General features: G+C 38.0%; 1 protein-coding gene across 2 annotated transcripts; it reads left to right on the forward strand.

The window, feature by feature from the left end:
• Positions 1–9,771: 9,771 nt before the first annotated feature.
• On the forward strand, positions 9,772–21,340 carry FAM133B (family with sequence similarity 133 member B). 2 transcript variants are annotated; one of them, XM_018075565.3, is made up of 10 exons: positions 9,772–9,864; positions 10,564–10,642; positions 12,838–12,912; positions 13,085–13,117; positions 13,532–13,600; positions 14,209–14,304; positions 15,495–15,542; positions 17,288–17,383; positions 17,668–17,756; positions 19,273–21,340. In XM_018075565.3, the coding sequence occupies exons 1-9, from the start codon at positions 9,773–9,775 to the stop codon at positions 17,734–17,736; spliced, it is 657 nt and encodes a 218-aa protein (XP_017931054.1). In that variant the 5' UTR covers position 9,772; the 3' UTR covers positions 17,737–17,756; positions 19,273–21,340. The 2 variants fall into 2 exon arrangements, with proteins under 2 accessions (XP_017931054.1, XP_029817594.1); XM_029961734.1 differs by having other exon boundaries at positions 17,668–17,712.
• The last annotated feature ends 67 nt before the right edge of the window (positions 21,341–21,407 follow it).

The raw sequence follows: 21,407 nt of genomic DNA on the forward strand, positions 1-21,407 counted from the left end.
AACAAAAGCATAAAGGTAGCAAATTTAGGGACGGGGGGGGGCAGGGGTTGTGCATGGACAATTGCATGAAATAGAATGGGGGGTTCAAAGTATTTTAAATCATTTAGGATTATTTCCTTTCCTTTTAACTCCACTGAATACAGTTAAATTAAACCAAGAATTTGGCCTTGTAAGTCTACAAATTTCAGTGTCAGGCAGTTCAGGTCTGTATAAGGATACTTAAGTTTAGTAAATCAGCAAGAATACTATATAAAGGTAATGTGTGATAAAAATCTTAAGTCTAGTAACATTATTTCTCTCAAAATTTTTTTTCATTCTTTTTTTAATACAAAAGTTCAGAAGTGCACTTCTTAGTGGCATTTGGATATGTGGAGAAAAGCAGGATGCTGGTACATAAATGTATCAGAAATAAGATTCAGTTCTTACTGCTCCATGTGTGCCTACCTTACACATTACAAATCCCACTGTAAAAAAGACTTGTATAAAGTTAAGCCTGTTTGTAACTCTCACAGGATACTGGTTTCAGAATCTGCAAGATAAGTTATGTTCTCAAAAGGCATTATTAAAACTTGTGGTTTCAGGTTTACAGAATACTGTGAACTGTGACAGCTTCTAAGACACATCCAGAGTAACTTTATTAATCGATATTACACCAGACCAATATCTGTTAGCAAATTAAAATCTCTCTCAGTACCTACATTTCTCAGTATAATTTTACAAAAAAAACCCAAAAAAACCAAAAAAAAAAATACACAAACATGAAATACATTAAAAAAATTAAAACAGCCTCTAATGCTGTTTGACTTCTTTTTTTTTCTCTTTTTTCCACCTTTTTTATCATAAAATATCATTTTCTCTGGAGGTGTCTAGGATTTGATAATTCAAGGAAAACATGCAAAGCAGTTTGGAATACTCTTCTTCATTCACCTTAGGGCATATACTCAGCTGGTGAAAATCAGCATAGTCCTGTTGACTTCTACAGCATTGTATCGGTTTATACTAGTGCGACAGTTGGCATGTTGGGTTTTAGCATTTCAAGTCACTTTACCTACATATGCAGTAGGATTCTCTTTTGCAAGATGGAAAGTTACCTACGGTGCAAACTGTACTACCTAAACTACCGTTGATACCTGTTCACAGGACATGATTTCACTGTATCACTTCATACTTGAAATTCATATTGTTCTTTTAATCAGGGTACAAACATGAAAAGGTGCGTGTGTTACTGTTTCTTTTAAAGGTGCATCATTGAGGTTTTTTATTCTGTGCTTAATAGTCAGTGTTCTTTACATTCTTTGCATTCAGCATTAGAATCGTCTTTGTGTGAAATACAATATCACCTGCAGAGGCACAGAAAATGTAAAAGCGATTTCTTGAATTGTTACTCAAATATACTGGGTTACCTTTCAGTCATCAATATGACATCAAGGGGCTACAACATGTGAACTGTGGTATAGAAGTCTTGAACCATTGCTGTACAGGAGATCCTGCAGCTTCTCTCCTCTTCTTGCACAGCTGCTGATTACCATATACACATTAGCAAAAAATATGTTTCTGCTGTACAGAATGGCTGGGAAGTAACACAGACACTTGGGAAACTCTAGAGCTCCCTTTGCAAGCTTTCGAACAAAGCCCTTTGATCTAACTGCATGCCTGCTCTGTGTCCCAGATTTCACCCTATGGGGCTTTCTGCTTCAAGAACACCCTCAGCTGGGGCTACTTTACATTGACTGCATTGAAGTTCATCGGAGCATGCACCTTACTGTATAACATATTCTTTAGCTTTTACAAGTTTGTAAAGATGGTTGACTGCAAAACTAATCATGTGTCAATACAGCAGAATTAAATTAAGGCACACAGAAAGTTATCAATAATGTATTAAATCAGAATTACAGTCCTTTGGAACTGAATGTTTTGCTGCTGGCAGTGCAAGAAAAGCAAAGTTGTGTATTTATTGTTGGGTGCTGAGGCTTCGGTATGGAAATCAATATAATAAAATTTTTCACAGTGTTGAGTTCTCTTTAGTTGTTCCCAAATTATTGAAAAGTAAAAACACAAAAAATTAGTTTTGTATTTAAAACTGCTTCACCCTTCTAGCTATATTTTTCTTTTGTCTAAAAATGTAAAATGAATACAAATGCAGTAAGTATTGTATATTAAATACAGAAAATTAGCAACGTTGATTTTGTAGTTTGTATGTTTGCAAGTGTTTTTCTCAACACCGTGTGTATTCTAGAAAATCAACAACCAGACACAGAAACATAAGCACATGCACACCTTTTCTACCACTTACCATATAAAATTTGTTTTATAAAAATCTAACCTCATTTGTCCCGATTTCTCATTTCTGAGCTACTTTATTGCTTACCTAGGATAAATGCCATTAAAAAAATAAAAATATGAGATCACTTTTTCTTTCAAAGGCAAAACATTGCTGCAATTGCTGGGAATCTGTGATTCAGCACTAATCTGTCTTTACTGAAACCTTTGTTTTAGTCTAAGCAAATTGTGCTGTAATACAGCCATAATGGAATGCAATATTTTTCCCAAAGGTTACTTGATCCACCATTGCACTAACATGCCTGGTATTTGTGTATTCCTGAAGATTCTGCTGTTTTCATCTTTTAAGGAGCTAAGCACACTTTATTGATTGACTGTTTTTTCTTGATTGGGTCTAAATTCAACTAGTAACATTTCTTGGTTAAATGGTAAAAATGTGGGTTTTGAGTCAAACACAAAATGACACATCAGACTCTAAAATCAGCTGCACGTTTTCTGTCTTCAACCAAAAAATGCTCATCAAAACAACTCAAATAAAGCTTAAGCTTATTGTAAAGATCATTAAGTGCTCTTTAGAGCAGGATACAAGTAGCTTCTACTAATAAGGCCTCCAGTGAGCCAAGTATTAGCTCAAGCATCCAGAGGGGTGTCAGCTCCTGGATGAAAGCTGACAGAAATGACTGGAAAGCTAACCAGACCCTAAAGCCTCAAAGGATTTTATAGCTTAGAACCAAAACTTTGTGCTGCCCTTAGAAAGTAGAAGGAACCACGGAAGTCTTTTGCTTAGTTATAAGCTAAGGTTATAAGCTGCAGATGCAACACAACCTTAAATAAAAACAGCCACCTTTACATTACGTGACATTCCAAATTAGTCTTTAAGCACATTATAAGGTTATAAGCTGCAGTCCAGCCAGGGACAGACACAAAGTGAACTGCAGTGAGGCCAGTAAGAGTCACAAATACCCATGTTAGCCATAGCTAGTGGATTGTGAAAAAGGGAAAAATCATGGAAATATTTAACATTACATAAGAAATACTACAGAGATCTGTATACTTTCTGGTGTTCTATCTCTGTTAGTGCTCAGAGCAAGACACCACAGAAGAAAATTCTACTGTCCGTTGACAATTACAATACAAATTCTTCATATGGGAATTTTCTTCCTAGCCCTCATCTGTGAGAAGGTGAGTTCATAAAACCTAATTATGGAAAAGAAAATGGTATTAAAAAAATAATCCATTAAGCAAAATACTAAGGACCTTGTAGCAAAAAAAGCACAAATGTTACTCTTCCCATTATTCACATAAGTGTTCTTATCCTCTTTGCCTCAAAATTGTCTGATGGCACTAGGTGTCACATGTCAGCACCATAGAAACAAATGTTCCTTTAAAAAGAATTTTAAATGCATTGTCTTTGTCTATCATTCACCTGCCATTTACTGATAAATGGAAAGCAAGGTAGCACAGTATCTATCACTCATCATTTTGTACCGATCAGTTATGTTGCTCCCCCCACCCACTCCTTTGATAAACAAGGTCATCTCTCAGTCTCCTTTCACACAGAAGTCCTTTCTCCAAGTATTTTCATCCATTTTTAGAAATCTGATTTGTCTGGCTGGACTCCCAAGCCGCCTTCACAGCCAGGGAAGAAAAGTTAATTGGGGTCTAATTAAAATACTGTGAAGTGCCTGGCAGAGGACTCCCTTCTGCCCAGTGCCTGCACAGGGAGGGACTCCAATGCCCTTGCCTTCCTGCAATGGCAAGTCTTACTATTTCCAGGTACCAGGCTCAAAGTCTCATGGTGCAAACCATGGGATGAATATACTCTCTTAGGTTCAAATTTGGTCAAAACATTTCTGAAGAGTAATTCTATCCTGGAAGACTTGATGCAGCTTAGGTGTTACCTACTCTGCTGCGCTGAGCTGCAGCCCACGAAGACCTGCAGCCTGGCCACTGTGCCAGCACAGGGACACACAGACAGCCATGCTCTCACACTTGGGGCCACCCTTGTGCTGCCTAGGGCTGTAGTGGTGCTGGGCACAGCCTGCAGGGGTGCCGTGCCATGGTGCAGCCACCTGAAAACCAGATTGCACGGGGGTACACTAAAATGACCCAAATCTGAAGATGCGTTCAGGACAAGAACATCACCGTGCTTCACAAAAGGGGTATCATAATGTGTTCAGTGATACTTCCAATTTTATTTTGTATGTATTTTAATGCAGTTTTGTCTTCACTGTCCTTCTCGAGCATTGCAAGCAGCTCAGGGAGAACTGCCTGATGTGTTTCCAAAGTAGCCATCCTTGTTTTAAAACATATCAGCTATTTTCTGAGGAATAAACATTATCCCTTCCATTATGCACTATCTTGCAATTTTGAACACTAAATTTAGTTTGCAACTGAATAAATTTTACTTGTAAATCTGGTGTAGTCGCTTTCTTAGTTTCCTTCTGGTTCCTCACAGCCTGCTCTTGGTTTTATTAAGCAATTTGGTATCACAAATTCCCATTGGCTCACCAGTTGTTCCAGCTATTCCCAAATATGATGAAGACAGAAAAACTATTTCAGAAACAAAACTCATTTGTGCTTTGTATGATTAGCATATTAACATAATTACTTTTTGTCATTTTTACAAAGCAGTGACTAACATGCAGTAATTTTTAATGGTAACACTTTAAGAAAAGGACATTTAAAATTCATGTTGGTAGATCCCGGTGATTCATGGGCTTCTCTTAGCACTTCCAATACCTTAATGTAATATTAAACCTGCCCGTATTACAATGTGCTTTATTTTGCAGTGCAGATGGCTACCGAGGGATGAGTACACACTTTTGGTTTTGTTTTGTTTTTCTTTTTTCCCCAAATAGAGCCCCGTTTCATTGAATTTTATGTCGGTACAGGCTGCTATTTCATAATACTTTAGTCTATGCATCTACCCAAGGAAAAAGTAACACCGCGTTTCCATCTGTAACTGGCCACTAGATGGATCAAGAGACAAAGCCCTCGCCATGAAATTCTGCCCTCTCCCGGGATGCAAGTGCACGTTTACATTTCATCCAGGCTCCCCTCAGAGCCACCCCCAGCTCCGCCTCACAAAGGCTGTCCCGGCGCTCTCCCCGCCGGCGGCTCCTCAGTACGAGACAGACATGGAGCTCCTGGAGTGGGTCCAGCGGAGGGCAGCGAGGATGATTGCGGGGCTGGAGATCTCTCTTTCGAGGAAAGGCTGAGGGAGCGGGGCCTGTTCGGCCTCAGAAGAGACGGCTGAGACGGGACCTCATTTAAAGGGGGTGTTCAAGAGGATGGAGCCAGGCTCTTCTCGGGGGTGCTGAGTAACAGGACAGAAGCCAGCAGGCAGAAACTGATGCACAGGAAGCTCCACCTGAATATGAGTAAGAGCTTCTTTACTGTGCAGGTGACCGAGCGCTGGAACAGATTGCCCAGAGGGGCTGTGGAGTCTCCCTCACTGGAGATACTCAAAAACAGTCAACACAGTTCTGTGCAATGTGCTCTGGGACGCCCCTGCTTGAGCAGGGAGGTTGGACCAGATGATTCACTGCGATGCCTTTCCAGCTGACCCATCCTGCCTCCCCGCCACTGCCACCACCCCACCGACACCGCGCAGTGTTCCCGCCCCCTCCCATCTCGGCCCGCTCCGCCCCCGCCGCTGCCGGGCCGCCCCTCAGCGCTGTGGGGCGGGGCGGGCGCTGCCCGCCCAGGTGGCGCGGTGGCCGCTTGCGGCCCGCGGGCCCGGTAGGGGGCGTTTGTGTGGCCGCGCCATCGCCGCAGCCGCAGCTCCGCGGCGCTCGGGGCCGCAGCGGGGCTGAGCGAGCGGGCGAGCGGGCCGAGCGGGGCCGAGCGGGGCCGTGGGCTTCCCGGGCGCGGGGAAGGCCCCGGCCGGGCTGAGGCGGCGGCCATGGGGAAGCGGACACCGGGTGGTGTAGTAACGCGGTAGTGCCTCTGGGATCCGCCGCCGCGCACGCTCCGGCGGCGAGGCTGTGGAAGCTGGGCTCTCCCTCGGCCCGGGCGGGCCTGTCCGGCCGCCGCCGCGCTGCGGCCGCCGGGCGGGGCAGAAAGGGCCGCTGCGGGGGACGGGAGGGGCCGGGGCCGGCGGGGCTGCCGCGGCGGGCCGAGGGCTCCTGGAGGCCGGCTGGGTACACGGCGGCGGGACTGGGTCCGGCCGGGCTCCGGAAACCCGCCGCGGGCGACAAAGGCGGGCCGTGCCCCGCTTCCCCTCGGGAGCTGCCGGAGCCCCGTGCGGGGTGTCCCTCCCTCGGCACGTGCCCGCGGCTCTCTGGCAGAGTCTTTCATTGCCTTGTCAAATCTGGCAGCATCGTGACTGACGCCTGCTTTGTGATCTGCCGGGGGAAGGTGATTAAGATGCTGGCCCGGTCCGTACAAAAATAAAACGTTCCCACTGGGAGTTGCAGCACTCGCCGAAGTAGCTCTTTGCCGTGTTCAGCCGTATTTCCTTAAACTTGGCGTTTAGCTATACCTGAGCGATCTGAAATTTAGCTTTACGCAGCACTGCTGCCTCCGGAGCCAGCGCTCAGCAGACAAAAAATGCGCTTCTACACACCTGAGTGCAGAGCCTGATTTCACAGTTACCACTTCGTCCTTCTTCCTGTTTGTCTTTAAATGTTTTTGTATCAGCCTTTCACCTTACACTCATAATCATTTAGGCATTGTAAATTTGCAACTGAGTTTTATGATTAAACACAAATCATAATACTTTTATTTTTTCCCCTTTTTTTGTTTCTTTCTAGTATATACTGTGTGTTCATACTCAGATCCATTCACATCTTTGCATACCTCGGTGGAATAATATAGTAGTAGACATGAAGGACATATACATTATACAGATGGATAGCAAAGTGCCTTTGATTGCTTTATTGAGGTATCAAAATAATGGAGTCTACTAAGAAAGAGTTGACAGTGTTAGATTCCCAAGACCAGACCTAAGCTTGAAATTGCCCTCTTGTAATGTTTTTGGGTGTGTATTTATTTATTCTTAATTTTCTTTTAATAGAGCAGTTGGGATATACCTACCAGTGCCAGCAAATCTTTCTCTATACTACAGAGACTATAAAGTTCCTGTATAATATTCATTGTGCCATCATGGCTTTCTAGTACAGACAGTTTAGAATATAGGACCCTTTGCTCCTCCTGTGTTTTTGTAGAGCTTTTTGTTACCGTTGTTTTGACTATTTGGGAGATGGAAAATAAACGAGGTTTTTCACATCTACAGGATATTTGCAAGGCAGTAGTAGTTAGTATTGCTTGCCCAGAGAACCATACCTGATTAAAGGTTCTTTATGCTTTTCATGAGCATGAAAGCTATACAACAAATACCTTCTTAATATCTGCTTGAGCAAACTGCCAAGCAGAAGAAAAGGAATGTGCAGACAAGTACTTTCTTTATTGAGGGTGCTTTTCTGTGCTCTCTCTGGCTAGTGACATGCAGTTTGGCAAAGTAGTGCGAATACTTTTCAGAAATGTTTATTGGTGAAGTAATTCTTCATAAATAAACCTGTCTGAAATTATAAGAACATGTTTTAAGACATAAATTTCCTAATCATGGAATATAAAGCAGTACTCAGTCATTATGTATTTGCTGTGGGAATGTTAAAGAAAGGGAGGAAGCTTCCTAGCCAGTTGTCCAGGGGCAGTTTGAGGAAGTAGAAAAACAACATTTGACAGTGGTTGTCTGTTTTGCAGGTAGAGAGTTTTGTTGGGAGGTAGTGAGGTGTTCATTATATGTTAGCTCAGGTAGGAAAGTAGTTAATTTTTATTTAAGAGCAGCAAGAGACCTTTTTTTTAGAAAATAATTACATTAAGAAGAGCTTTAAGATACAAATTCTTGATTGCTAACCAAAAAGAGTTGACTTGGCATGTTCACTGGAGAAAGCCGAGGTTCTAGTGGATCTAGTACATTGAAATTATGTTTGTTTAGTCAAAACAGTGTTCAAATACTGTTTACTGCATTCCTAAAGGAACTTGTTTTCCACTCAAAGTTGAATTGAATTACAAGAATTTTACTCAGATTTGTAATGTGAATGCCTCTTTCTAAGTATTGTAACTACTTGAGTGCAAACATCCATCTGCTGCTTGTTTCAGTTGGCACACCTGTGTTTATTTGCCTATGTTAGCCTTTTTGTGTGAATTAAAGCCATAGAGCAAAGCACCAAGAAATAGCAGCAAATGTCACCCTTAGAGTTGCAAAGTCAACTTGAGTCAAAAAATGCTCCACTTGAAAGAGTCCTTGGATTGCTTCAGTGTGGTCCAGGTCCAGATCATGAGCCAGGTGCCCCATCCAAGGCAGAGCCCAGAGTCCCTCTTCCAGGCCTAAATGTATCCCCAAGAGCTGAAGGCTGAAGGCCACCAGCCTGCTTGCAGTCCAGAAAGTCAGCATTGCTGTGGTCACTGCTTCTGCTGTGAGGGCAACAGCTGCTGCTTCTGACAGCTTTCACAAATGGTCACCTCCTGTGTATGGTGGTTTCTGAGTGCCTGATAAAAAGCAGTGTTGGACACGTAGGAGCTATACAGATGGTCAGATCTTTGCTTTGAATCTACAAAATGTTGTACTCTTTAAAAAATTGTCTCAGACTGGCAACGAAAAAGAAGCATTGTATGGGCTGTTTGATCTTTTTCCTCATCTCCAAACTGAACAGTAAGAACAGTGTGTGTTATGTTCTGCAGAAGTAAATTGTAAAGTGTTGGGATGATGTGATAAAAACCTGTGAGATAAGGGGGTATATGTACCCCCCTTTCACATGAACAAACTATTGTTGACATAAAAAATATGGAAGAATTTTTTGCTATAGGTTTCCCATTAATTGCTGAGGTGTATTATGGATTCTAAGCTTTAATTTAATCTTCTATAGCCCAAACAGAATGCATAGGTTTGAAAGATGGAATACGTCATAAATTGGCATTAGGTATGTTTGGGTTTGGAGTTTTTTTCCTCCTCAAATATCCTTAAGTCATTGAATTTTCATATATGCATAACTGTAGCAGAGTACCTCTGCTTTCTTGTTTTGGTGTTACAGCAAGAAATTTCATGCAGAATTTATTGAATCTACTGTCATCAATTTTGAACAGAACAATAAAGACATAGAATCAGTTGTCCCAGAGAGTATGAGCTGAACTATAATTACATTTTCCATATCCCAAGGAAGAATATTTCAGCAATCATACTACTACTCTCAGTTTGCAAAATCATTGCTCAGGGAGGGGAATTATTGTAAGGAACATGGTCTCTTTGTGGATCAGTTCTTTCTGCCACAGTATAACTCAAATTGAAAGCATTTACCTGAGTCTTTTCTGCCAGACCGAATCAACTTGTTTTAGTTAAACATTTTATATTTTTAGAAACAAGTCAGAATTATTTTTCAGTGAGTGAGATGATTTTTTTGTGAAGAACAAAAAAAAGATATTTTGGTATCATAGCACAACTGATGTATTTTGTATTTCTTTTTGTTGTTTCATATTAAAGGCTTATATGAATCCCATAGCTATGGCCAGAGCACGAGGTCCTGCACCAAATTCAGGACCAACAATACAAGACTACTTGAACAGGCCAAGACCAACATGGTAAGTGGCAATACCTCTCTACCATTCTGGCAGTTAAAGTAAAAGAGTTGTTCCTTCTTACTAAAATGACACTGGTACCTACCTACCCAGAATATCCAGTAATAGATTTTAAAAGATTCCTTGTCTCTGACCAAGGTGTTCTTTTCTAAATATGTTTTCAATCTTCTCTTTTAAAAACAATAGTATTTCATTTGGAAATGTATATTTCTTATTTATCTGTATTTTTTGGCAACAATTTTTCAGAAGAGGAAAATGTTTGTCATTTTACCTCTTTCATAAATAATACCTAAACCTTGCATATATATTTAATTTGTAAACAAATTAATCTCTAGAAAAACATTTTGCTGGTATATTCTTAGAACACAGTTTACCTACCCAACAAAGTCATCACTTTGAGATATTATCAGCAACTTACTTTATGTTCAATCCCTTCTGCCTACTTTTATGAGACATTAGAGAACAATTTACTTAATTGCAAAGTTAACTTTAGATCTTCCAGAGGGATTTAACTACCGTACTTAAGTTATTAGGGTTAGGTTACCATATGTGTAACATCTAAGATGCTTTCCTGCTTCTTCTGTTGGAAGTTCAACCAAGGCTAAACTACAAAAAAACTCTACAAAAAGTTAGACATTGAAGAGGGCATGAAGAAAGTATTTTTAATTGTGAAAATCGTGATCTGTCATCCTTTTCATGTAGGGAAGAAGTGAAAGAGCAACTAGAAAAGAAAAAGAAAGGATCCAGGGCTTTGGCTGAGTTTGAAGAAAAGATGAATGAGGTTGGTAATGTTATTAGCTGTCAATATATGATTCTTCTTATCCAACAAGCTACTTTGCTTTTGTTATTATTAACAGTACCAAATAGCCATAGTATTTCACTTCACTCAAGCTTTTAATGAGTAAATATTTTGTTTCATTTATATCGGGAGTTAAGATTACCACTTAACCAGTGAAGAGTTACTCTCAGTTCAGAGAAACACTATATAAAAAGTTTTTAAACTTGCTGGTGAATAAAACTTGACCTTGTCATAAATGTAAATATATTTATACAAATGCATGTGCTTATATTGATAAATTAGTGCATTTTCAGGTATGATAAACCTAAGCCTCTTGTGCTAATCTTCACTTGTTTAATATCAAAGAGTCCAAATATATTGCAAAAAAGTGTATTACTGGAAGCAGATGTCTTTGGCAAGGAATGTACATGTAATATTAATATGGGAGAGGGCACAAAATGGCCTTCAATGTACAGATAGGACTACAAAGCACTTCTTTTTTGTTCATCCTAAGATGATTACAGTATGTGCTGGTTCTCTGCTATAAATGCAGCTGTTCTGATCCTTGCATTCCATACCTACTGGAAATCACCCCAGTATAAGAAAGTTTCACATGTAACTCCTGTTGTATAGAAGGGAGAAATTAGTCTACAATGAATTTAGCCGCTTCTGTTCCTTCTTGGGTCCTGGTATCTTGAGATAAGCTTCAGGCAGTAATCTTCATTATCGTTCATAATCTTCATTATCGTTTGTGAGTTTCTGGTTGAAGTAGATTATGCTCCTCGTCTGTTACTGGAAGGGCATAGTACCCCTTAGTACTCTTGCTGTACCTTTTTGCCTAAGAAGTTGTACAAGGATTTGGAGGGCCATGGGGTGCTATTCTGAAAGGATCAGTTGTTCCGTGCTCTGTGACTTTTAGCTTGGTGAGTTTGCTTTAGTATTCTATCACATTCCTTTCCTGATTTTATCTGTGCTTGAGTGTGAAATAATTGAAACTGGCACGGATAGAACCTTTCAGTATGGCAGAACAACAGGAAGGGTTGCAGGGAATCATGAAATAGCCATGAGTTATTCCTAAAGCTCCTAAGAACAAATCTCTGAACGGTTGAAAAGATTACATGTCTCTGAATGAGGTGCTGTTTCCTCTATTTTACTGACAGTAAATAGCACAGTCTTTAATTCAAAGAGAATAGTGGCCTAATGAAGAACTGGCTGTTGTTAAAGAACCCTCAGGTAGCTCTGGGTACCTGGTATGTCAAAGTACAAACCCACTGCAATATTCCACAGATGCTACCTTGGACTGTGGAAGCACATTATGCACATTACTGTATCCTGGCTAATCTGCCGTATCTCTCATCAGCAATATTCAGCTAATTCACAATATGCTGACGTGGGGATTTGGGTATCATACTGCAATGCACAGGTTGCTCAATTCTTGATATTTCTGTCCCTTCAGCACAATATGTAGATTATCATTGTTTTGCCAATACATTACCAATACAGCTTCATTGTGAGGATCAGAATAATAAAGAAGGGAGCACATGGTGTGTCTGACAGTGCAGACAGAACCTAGCAGCCTTTCAGTTTGATGGGGACATGTTGGATGCTTTGAGTTCTTGAAGGGGGGGTTTTAGGTAGACCTAGAGACTGTGTGAGGAATTGAAAAGGAGGAATGAGAGGAGACTTTTATTCATCCATCTGGTATGCTTGGCCTAACAAAAATAAGAGCATTTCTATGAAGATGTGTATAGTAATTTGATCTAATTATTGCTGACATTAGCGAGGCCCAGAACATACACTACAGACACATTGAAGAAGGCAGAGGAGAATTTGTCTTGAAGTTTTGTTTCAGGTGATTTTTAGAACTAAGAAAAAAATTGCAGTTTTTCTGGTAGAGTACCCTGGTTTTCTGAAGTGCTCTAGTGGGAACGCTGTGATACAAAAGCAAAAATGCCATAATTAATGACCTTCAAGATAAGTAACAGTCTCTGAAAGCCAAATAACTTGAACACATGAACTAGCACTGTATTTTGATGAATATTAATTTTATGTAAAATCAAGTGCATTACAGCCTTGGTCAACATTATATATTGTTTATTTTCTGTGGGTTCTGTCGAAACTATAATGTCACGTAGAGGAGAGCTCAAAAAAGCCTGTTTGGACATGATGCTCCTGTCACTGCTTCTGTTTGGTTTTAGAATTGGAGGAAAGAACTGGAAAAACACAGGGAAAAATTACTGGGTGGAAATGAGAGTTCCTCCAAAAAGAAAGAGGTAAGTTATTTTCAATTTCATACAGTCTGTGTTCGGAACTGGATTTATCATCAATGCTGCCAACACAGAATTTCATAAATACATTTTAAAAGCCACCATCAAAGTATATAAACCTAAATGCATGACAAAAAAAATTACGCCAAAGTAACATTTGTTTTATTTTACTTTTAAGAAAAAGAAAAAGGAAAAGAAGAAATCTAATAGGGTGAGCAAAATTTTCACTTTTCTGAGCTTTTTTGCATTGGAGTTGTTCCTATTTGTCATTTAAGTTCTCTTGGAAAGAAAAAGTATAGCTGTAATTTTGATTTTAGATGTTAAATTAACATGCTTTTATTAAAGAGGGTTTGCATACATTCTGTACAAGGAGAGTTTTATTTCTGCATAAAAGGGAGGAAAAGATCAGTAAATAGATATTATTAAATGAAAAATGTTAGAAGTTAATTAGAAATTTTATTTAAGAAAATCAGTGTAGGATCAGCTTCTTAGAAGTAAAATTTTATTGATGATTTTACTTCAAAAATGTAGAAATTTGAAAGGGAGTGTTTGGATGGGCTTTTGACTGTTTGCTAGACAAAATGCTGCATCTCACAAGCTTCACTTTTTGTTGTGTTTGGTCAAGTTGTCTTCATCTTCCTCTTCTTCATCAAGCTCTGATTCTTCCAGCAGTTCATCTGATTCAGAAGATGAGGTAAGAGCTAACTTATTGGAATCTATCAGGTTTTGTTCATGAGGCTTATTTAACACAGATTTTGGTAATATACTTTAGAATATTGTTTGCGGGCTTGGTTTGCATAAAACTATTTAATTTTTATACATTTGGTACATATAATAAAGTTGTTAATTTTAGACATAGATATCTATTCAATAGTTTCTGTATGGATGCTATAGATTTTGGATTCCAGGCTTGTAAACTGGATCTGTTTCTGTTTTAGCATTGAATTGTATGCTTTTTTAATAGAATCTCCCATCTAATCATAAAAATGCAAACATGCCATTTTTACTTTTGAGCAAAAATCTTTGTTACAGATAATCAGATTCTACAGCACACATCTAAATAATAAACAGAATCTAGAGAACCTGGATTTTTCACCAGTTTACATTTTTTCAATGCAGAAGAGTTATGAAGGTCGTCCAATAAAAGAATCAATTGTAGCATACTTTATTCCTCAAGAGAACATGATAACATGTAGGAATTTGGTGTTCCCTCTTCTTTACATTTAATGTAAATCTTCAATTCTAATGAGCATAAATTCAAGTTTATGTTTTTCCTCCTTTTTCTACAATATTTGTGGATAGGATAAAAAGCAAGGGAAGAAAAGAAGAAAAAAGAAGTATCGCTCCTCCCGGAAATCTTCAGCAAGCTCAACTTCAGAATCTGAGTCAGACAGCAAGGTGAATATGCACATGTGTTATAAAGAGAGAAACATTTCTGAGTTTCACATATCAATATGGTTTTTTGTCTTCCAAATTTAAATCTGTGCATTCTCACTGTGCCTGAGCTGCACTTGTATCTTATGCATGTAGACTGGAATCTGCTTCCACTGGCCCCAATGCCTGACAGAAATAATTTGATCTTTAGAAAATTAACTTTCTTTATTCCAGCCATTTGTAGTTATTTTTCTGAATTCAGACACATGTAGCTTTTTTGCTGCTCAATTGTTTAGTTTTAATACTACATTAACACTATTTTCTGTGAAATTCTTTTGAATATGCTATTTAATTGAACACCGTCTGTGAAAATACAGGTATTGCAGGGTATCAGTGGCCAGAATATTGCCTTTCTAAATATCTGTGGACTGAGTAGTTTCTTGTTGGAGAACTAAGCCTTTCCCAAATGCATCTTAAATTGAGGTTGTCTTTTTCCTTTTCTGAAAGTAGAGCAATGTAGATACACAAGCTTATTGAATGAACGAAAAAGTGAAGAGGACACATCAGGCAATTTGTTCTGTTATGTTCGCATTTTTCTGTGTTACAGTGTATAGTAACTGCACTTCTTGCCAAAATATTAATATTACAGTGACTTGTTAAGATTCTAGGTGTAGACTTTATTACAGGCTTTCACTGGAATATAATTCAGTAGGGTATAAGTTTGATGAATCTTGTTTGCATACACCTATGAATTTTTGCTAATGGGAGGTTAAAAAATTTGCTATCTAAAGGGAGAGACAGATATCTTCACTGCTGAAACTGGAAGGCAGAAAATTCCAGGGAGATACCTGCTTAACCCCAGCTTGATCAGTGAAGATGGACATGGATAAAGAATAAAGGCTCCCAACTGTTCCGTGTTATATGCGGTTACAGTAGTGATTGCTGGTATCCTTTCCAGAGGCTCTCTACATGTGCTGCAAGCACACTGTTAACTGATGCCATACAGACTTTTCATGCTGATCATTTAGGAAGTAAGCAGCTGCATCAAAATTATGTCTTTTTCATATTTTTCCTGTTCACTGCAAGGTAGAAAGGATAACTTTGAAGAATTACCTTCAAGAGACAGAAAAAGACTATGGGTTGGACTGCTTTTGGGATTACTACCTTTTTCATGAAATAATTTTGTCATGGTTTATGTTTTCCTTTCTATTTAGGACAGCACAAAAAAGAAGAAGTCAAAGGAAGACTGTGAAAAAGAGAAGGTATTTTTATTCTTTAAATATTTACATCAGAACTGCATTTTGCATACATAAAGGAGCTTTCTTTTTTTCATATTGAATGCCTCAGTTGACACCTATGGAAATTTTCTGTCCAAAACTACACAGAAGGTATTCGGCGCGCTCAGCTTTAAGGTAGACTTTTAGTTGGATTCAGCTCCTGCATTAGTAATTGTTATTAGTGGAAACTGCTGGATCTGTTCTTGTTACAAAGGTAAATCAAAATTTTATCTAATCTGCTGTAGTAGATCAGCTGCATTCTAGTATTTTGGGGTTTACCTTTAGCTGTCACACTGAGCTAAAAATATATGTGATTGTATTTCAGTGGCATACCTGGTAGGATATGGGCTTGTTGCTGTAAATTAAGAAACAACAAGCAGAAGATATATTCATCTAAATGTAGTCATAATTATAGATGCTGTACTTATGATAGCTTTGAAGAATTGCAGGGGAAATTGTATTAGCTTAAGAGAAACTACCTTATTCTGTCTTTTCTCTGAGCACAAAAACCCTCTTTCTTTCCCACCACCACACCATTTTGTATACATCCATTATGTTCCTTCCATTATGTCTATTGTAAATAATCTAACTGACTTCAATTTTAGTTATTGATACCCAATGGGTAAACTAACAATGCTTTCAGAGTCCACACAAGTCTTTCTCTCCAGTTACCTTTCTTATCACATTGGACTCTACTACTTCAGTCAATAGTATTGATTCTGATGTACAAATTCTCCATTGCATGAGGCAAATGCACTGATTTTTTTTCCCCTGTTGCTCCTGCTTCTATTTTACAGTGTCCACTTCCCATCAACTCCTTTTGAGTAGCTTCTCTTTGAAGACCAAGTGTCTACCATAGTTCCTTATTGTAATGCTGCTTTCACACATCTTCTGAAAGGCACTTGGGGACTAGAGGTGTTCCCCTACCTGCAGATCCCCCATCTCTCAGATGGGCTGCATCATAGTACTTTTCATGAGTTCCTTTGGGAAATGACTGAGGTGCCTGTAATAGATTCAATAGCACAGCTGAGATGTGTGATCCTGCCTTGCAAGAAAAAATTATTAGCGTGAATTTTTTCATTTTTTGGCCTTAGAAATTGAGCGAAGAAAAGTAGCTCCAGTCTTAGAAACACCTTGCCTGGTCCAGAGCAAAGTGCAGGGGGGCAGAAAAGTAGCTCATCAAACAGTCTCACACAACATCAAAATTTTAAAAATACTGTCCTTTTAAATGCACTGAAATTAAATATGAAGTGTTGGAAGTGCAGCTGGCAGGGACAGCTTGTCCTGGTTCAACACAAATAATAGAGAGAGCTTTTTCTTTTGGTTGCATCAACAAAGCAAGAGTCTGAAGCTGCAGTGTTTGTATGCATGTATTGAAACATGTTCAGTTATATGTTATTTAAAAGTGGGGAAATGTCTTATTTTCAAATACTTACTCCTCCATGTGTTATTATTTAAAATAAGAGACTATTATTATTCCTTTCACTTCTAGAAAGTTACTGTATCTTGGTAACAAGAAAAAGAAATATACATAAAATTATTATTTTCACTAAAAGCATTTTAACAGTTTGGTAGGGTAATTTGTTGATGATGAGTAGTTAGTTTAATGTCAACAATATTTTAAGATATTTCACAACTTAGAACTGATATTTCATTCTTAAATTTTAAGCAGAATTTTTATGAAATTTGAAAGGCCTGACTTTACTCACAAATATATTACTTCTGTGTAGGAAGGTAAAAATCACCACAGGAAAAGGAAGAAAGCAGATCGTGGTGATGGACCTTTATCATCAGAATCTGTATCTGAATCGGAGCAGACAGAGGAGGTCAGTGAAACCTCAATTTCAGATGTTATAGTGTTTGTAGCTTACTGAGTCACCTGAGTAAATGAATGAACTAGCTTTGAGTATATTGTTGAAACTATTCTGCTCTCTACGGGGGAATTTAAGAGTGCAGCACACTCAAAGTTTTTGGTATTTTTACCTTTAATAACAAGTTTTAGTAAGAATTGTTTATTCCACCTTCTATCGTCTACAAGTAATTTTGAATTAATTTTCTTGAAAATATTCAACGTTCTATGGATATTACATTTGGTTTAATTTTTCTTCAGGTGCAAGCAAAAAAGAAGAAAAACAGTGAGGAAAAGGAAAAAACAGCAAGTATCCCTCTTACACTGTAGTTTCAGGATATAAATACTCTGTACTTGGTTAATTTCCAATTTCACATTTTTTGCTCATACGTTTTATAGCAATAGTCTACTGTCACATGAATCCAAATTAACAGTTTCTCTGTTTACCTGTTGAAGTCACTTTTTTCAACTGCTGAATTAAAGAAGAATTTGTCACTATTTTACCTATATATGGTTTGAGATTTATATGTTTAACACTTACGGTAGAATTGTATTCTGTATCAACCTACTAGGTTGATAGCAGTAGGTAGGGTAGCAGTTTGCCACACAGACAAACATCAGTGCTGTTCCTTTGTTAATATTGTACGTAATTCCTCTCTTCCACCATGAAAAGGGCCTTAGGACATAATTGCTGCAACATCTGCACCATTATAATTCTACCCCCAACCAAAAAGCTGCCAGCAACCTGTTACTTTTTTCAGTTTTGTTGATTTGTTTCTGTTGATAAAAGTGAAAGGAGGGTTCAGCAGTGATTTATATAGAACCCAAATTTATCACATGTAGCCGAGGCTCCTTATTTAGGAGTATGGTGGTTTTGAGATCCTAAATGCCCACTCGAGATGTCTCTATAATCTCTCTCCTGTCAGCAGCAGTGTTCCTAATTAGGCATCTCAGTTGTCTTAGATAAGTTAGAGTGAAGGGAAGGTTTACATTAGTCACCTAAAAATAACAACATAGGAGTATCAGTGATACTCAGTACACATTTTTTGATGGAACTTGTTTGTTTTTTCAGAATCATATAAACTGTTTGCCGTAAGATTTCTAGTGATTGATTGTGGGGGGAGTTTTGTAGAAGATGTATATGTGTAAGGAATATGTATAAACATATATATATATATAAAATATGTAAGGAATATGTATAAAATCATGTACATTTTATACCGATTCTTTCGTTTGCATAATATCACACCTATTTGAGAATTCCTGTTGAAATTCTGCTTGCAAAAAGACAGGATTGTACATCTCAGCTTCTGAATTGCAGTGGATCAGCATATTAGCTTCAGGACTGAATCCAGCAGGGTTAATTTGAGCGTATTTATATTTACAATTGAGATTATAATTGATTTATTTTAAACAAAGTACAAGTGCTAGAGATTCTAGCCAAGTGCAGTTGAACTAGTTAATTTTGCACAGTGAATTTAAGTGCTTTACTTCAAAATCTATAAACATGCGAGTTATTCCCACATATATAAAACGTCACGGCTTGTCAAAGCACTTCCATATTACTTTCTCAATAATCTATAAAGCACTGAAAATCATTTAAAAGATTAGGAAATATAATGGTGACACTGATGAGAAATGTGAAATAGCCATATCATGGTGGAGATAAATTGAAGACTTCTTATAATAGTGCAAATTGCTGGGTGAAATACGAATTTTCTTTTTGTGATTTCTCAATGGGCTTCTGTAGAAATCTCTTTTGAAATGTCTTTGCAAAGATATCCTTTTTGTGCTGTCATTTTGCCTTAGCAGAATGTAATAGATGGAAATCTTATTATACAATAACTTTCATTTAATTTTTTTTAGGATAAAACAAAAAAGAGAAAGAAGCACAAGAAACATGGTAAAAAGAAGAAAAAGAAGATTGCTGGTTCAAATTCGGATTCAGAATAATATTTAAAAAATCCCAAGACTATCAACAGAAGTGTAATGACTGAAGAAAACTTAAACTGTGAAATGACAGCAAACTTTACCAAACTGCATGAGTTTTCCTGTGTTTTAGAAATATTTCTAATCTTTCAATAGCCAGCCAGATGCAGCTGTGCTGGGACAGACCATTGTTATTGCCTGCTGCTTAATACATGAGGTACAACTTTTAGAAAATTCCAGTAAGCAGTGATGGATGTTTGAAACAATGTGAGATGGTAGGCCAGCTGAGGTGTAAAATATTGGAAAATAAGAGTTAAACTTTTTAGATAGTAAAAGTAGTCTTTTAAAGCATTAGTAATAGTCTTTATTTGTAAATCAGGATACATTAAATCCCAAGTTCATCCTGCAGGTTAAACAAGATGGTGTCTGCTAATGGAAAATTAATAACATTTAAAAGGCTGCCTTTGTAGAAATGTATATCATCTGGCCCCTAACCGTCTTCATGCTTACGAGAAAGGGAATGCTGCCATTTTGGCTAACTGAATAGGGTGCCTTTGCCTTTGATTCTTGCAAATCTCTGCTATTTTTAATCCATGCAGCATCTCTGATTCCTGGGAAGCTAGAGCTATTGTCAGCAGACTTTTCCTGAATAAGCAGTTTTGAGCTTCCAAGCATGTGCTTCTGCATTAAGCAAGAGCAATGACATTTTGCAGTCTAACTGACAGTCAAAACCTGAGTATTTTACCTCTGCTTCTTTAAAATAGCGATAGACCTTTGCTAGTAAATATGCATATTTCATTTAATGTCATTTTGGTTTAATTGAAAACTTCTTGCAAACACTGGTAGCTTTGTTTGCATTACCTTTAGAATTGTTTTGCATGATTTGTACCATTTTTAAATTAACAAAATGCAGGTAATAATTTGTTGTAACCAGTTCTATGAATTATGTTCCACATGCAGAGTTTCATGTATGTATTTAGTTAAAGTTCATTGCTGTGTTTAAGTGCACACTTGCTGAAGATATTTAGCATGTAAAAAGCAGGGTTTTGATACCTTAACAGCTTCATATTGAAGCTGATTTTACTCTAAGCAAGTTCAGTGGCAGATCTGTTACGTGACGTGTCTTGTTAGATAAAAAAACTACTGCCAGAATCTCATTAAAGATACTGTTTAAACAGTTTGTATTTATATTTTTGTACTTGAGGGCTACAGAATGTTAACCTAAGTCATAAAGCTGATTACTTTAATTTAGTTGCTTTAGATATTGGAAAAAAAGCTTTTTTAAATTAAATGTGCACACAAGAACACACAAGCAACCATTCGATTTTAGTTTACATGAAATTCTCACTATATTTTCCATTGAAATACTGATTGCTGGGCCTTCTGTTAGCTTTTAACAATTGCCCATCCATCCCAGGCAGTCAACTATACATTGTATTCTTGATCCACCCCTTTTTTTCATTGCACAGGTGCTAACTTAGAACTTACCTCTATTACATACAGATGTTTCAAATATTGTGTTGCCAAGAATTTCAAGAGCTTTAAGACATTGATTATTAGTCTGCAAACCATAACTAAAAACTATGGGAGAAAGATTATTTCATGTTGCCTTTGTACAGAGAAATTGACTTGAAGTTCTTGGGGCAATACAACCATTGCAGCATTACAACGTTGCAGCAATGGCCCTCTAAATTATAGTAATATTTTTATCAAATATTTTATAGTGTTGGGCTTGATGTTACCAATTCTAGACACTGCTTTGTCAGTGAGGTTAAAATAAAGGCAAGGTGCAGTGAACAGTAGGGGATTGATTTGGGGTTTGTGTTTAGTTTTGTTGGGGTTGGTTTCTTTTTAAATTGTGGTGTTGCTGTTTTGGTAGAAGAACTTGTAATGAACCATAGCATAAATGCTCTGTCCTCTGTGATACCTTATTTGACTTTTACACAACCACCTGCCACAGAAAGAAATAAAAATGCAAGTGAGACCCAGTCTTCCAAATACCTAAGCTGGATGTCATTTTAATTGTCTCAGTATAACTACATGTTCTGCCCAGCTGTGGGCTTCAAGTGCTG

The sequence above is a fragment of the Manacus vitellinus genome, unplaced genomic scaffold, assembly GCF_001715985.3.
Source record: "Manacus vitellinus isolate BGI_N305 unplaced genomic scaffold, ASM171598v3 scaffold_3_pilon, whole genome shotgun sequence".
Lineage (NCBI taxonomy): Eukaryota > Metazoa > Chordata > Aves > Passeriformes > Pipridae > Manacus > Manacus vitellinus.

Excerpts from the sequence above, each read along its gene's own strand:
- FAM133B (XM_029961734.1), top strand. The coding sequence starts at position 9,773 with ATGAATCCCATAGCTATGGCCAGAGCACGAGGTCCTGCACCAAATTCA. Across the intron at positions 17,384-17,667 it reads AATCGGAGCAGACAGAGGAG|GTGCAAGCAAAAAAGAAGAA; the intron begins GTCAGTGAAACC and ends ATTTTTCTTCAG. Across the intron at positions 17,713-19,272 it reads GTGAGGAAAAGGAAAAAACA|GATAAAACAAAAAAGAGAAA; the intron begins GCAAGTATCCCT and ends AATTTTTTTTAG.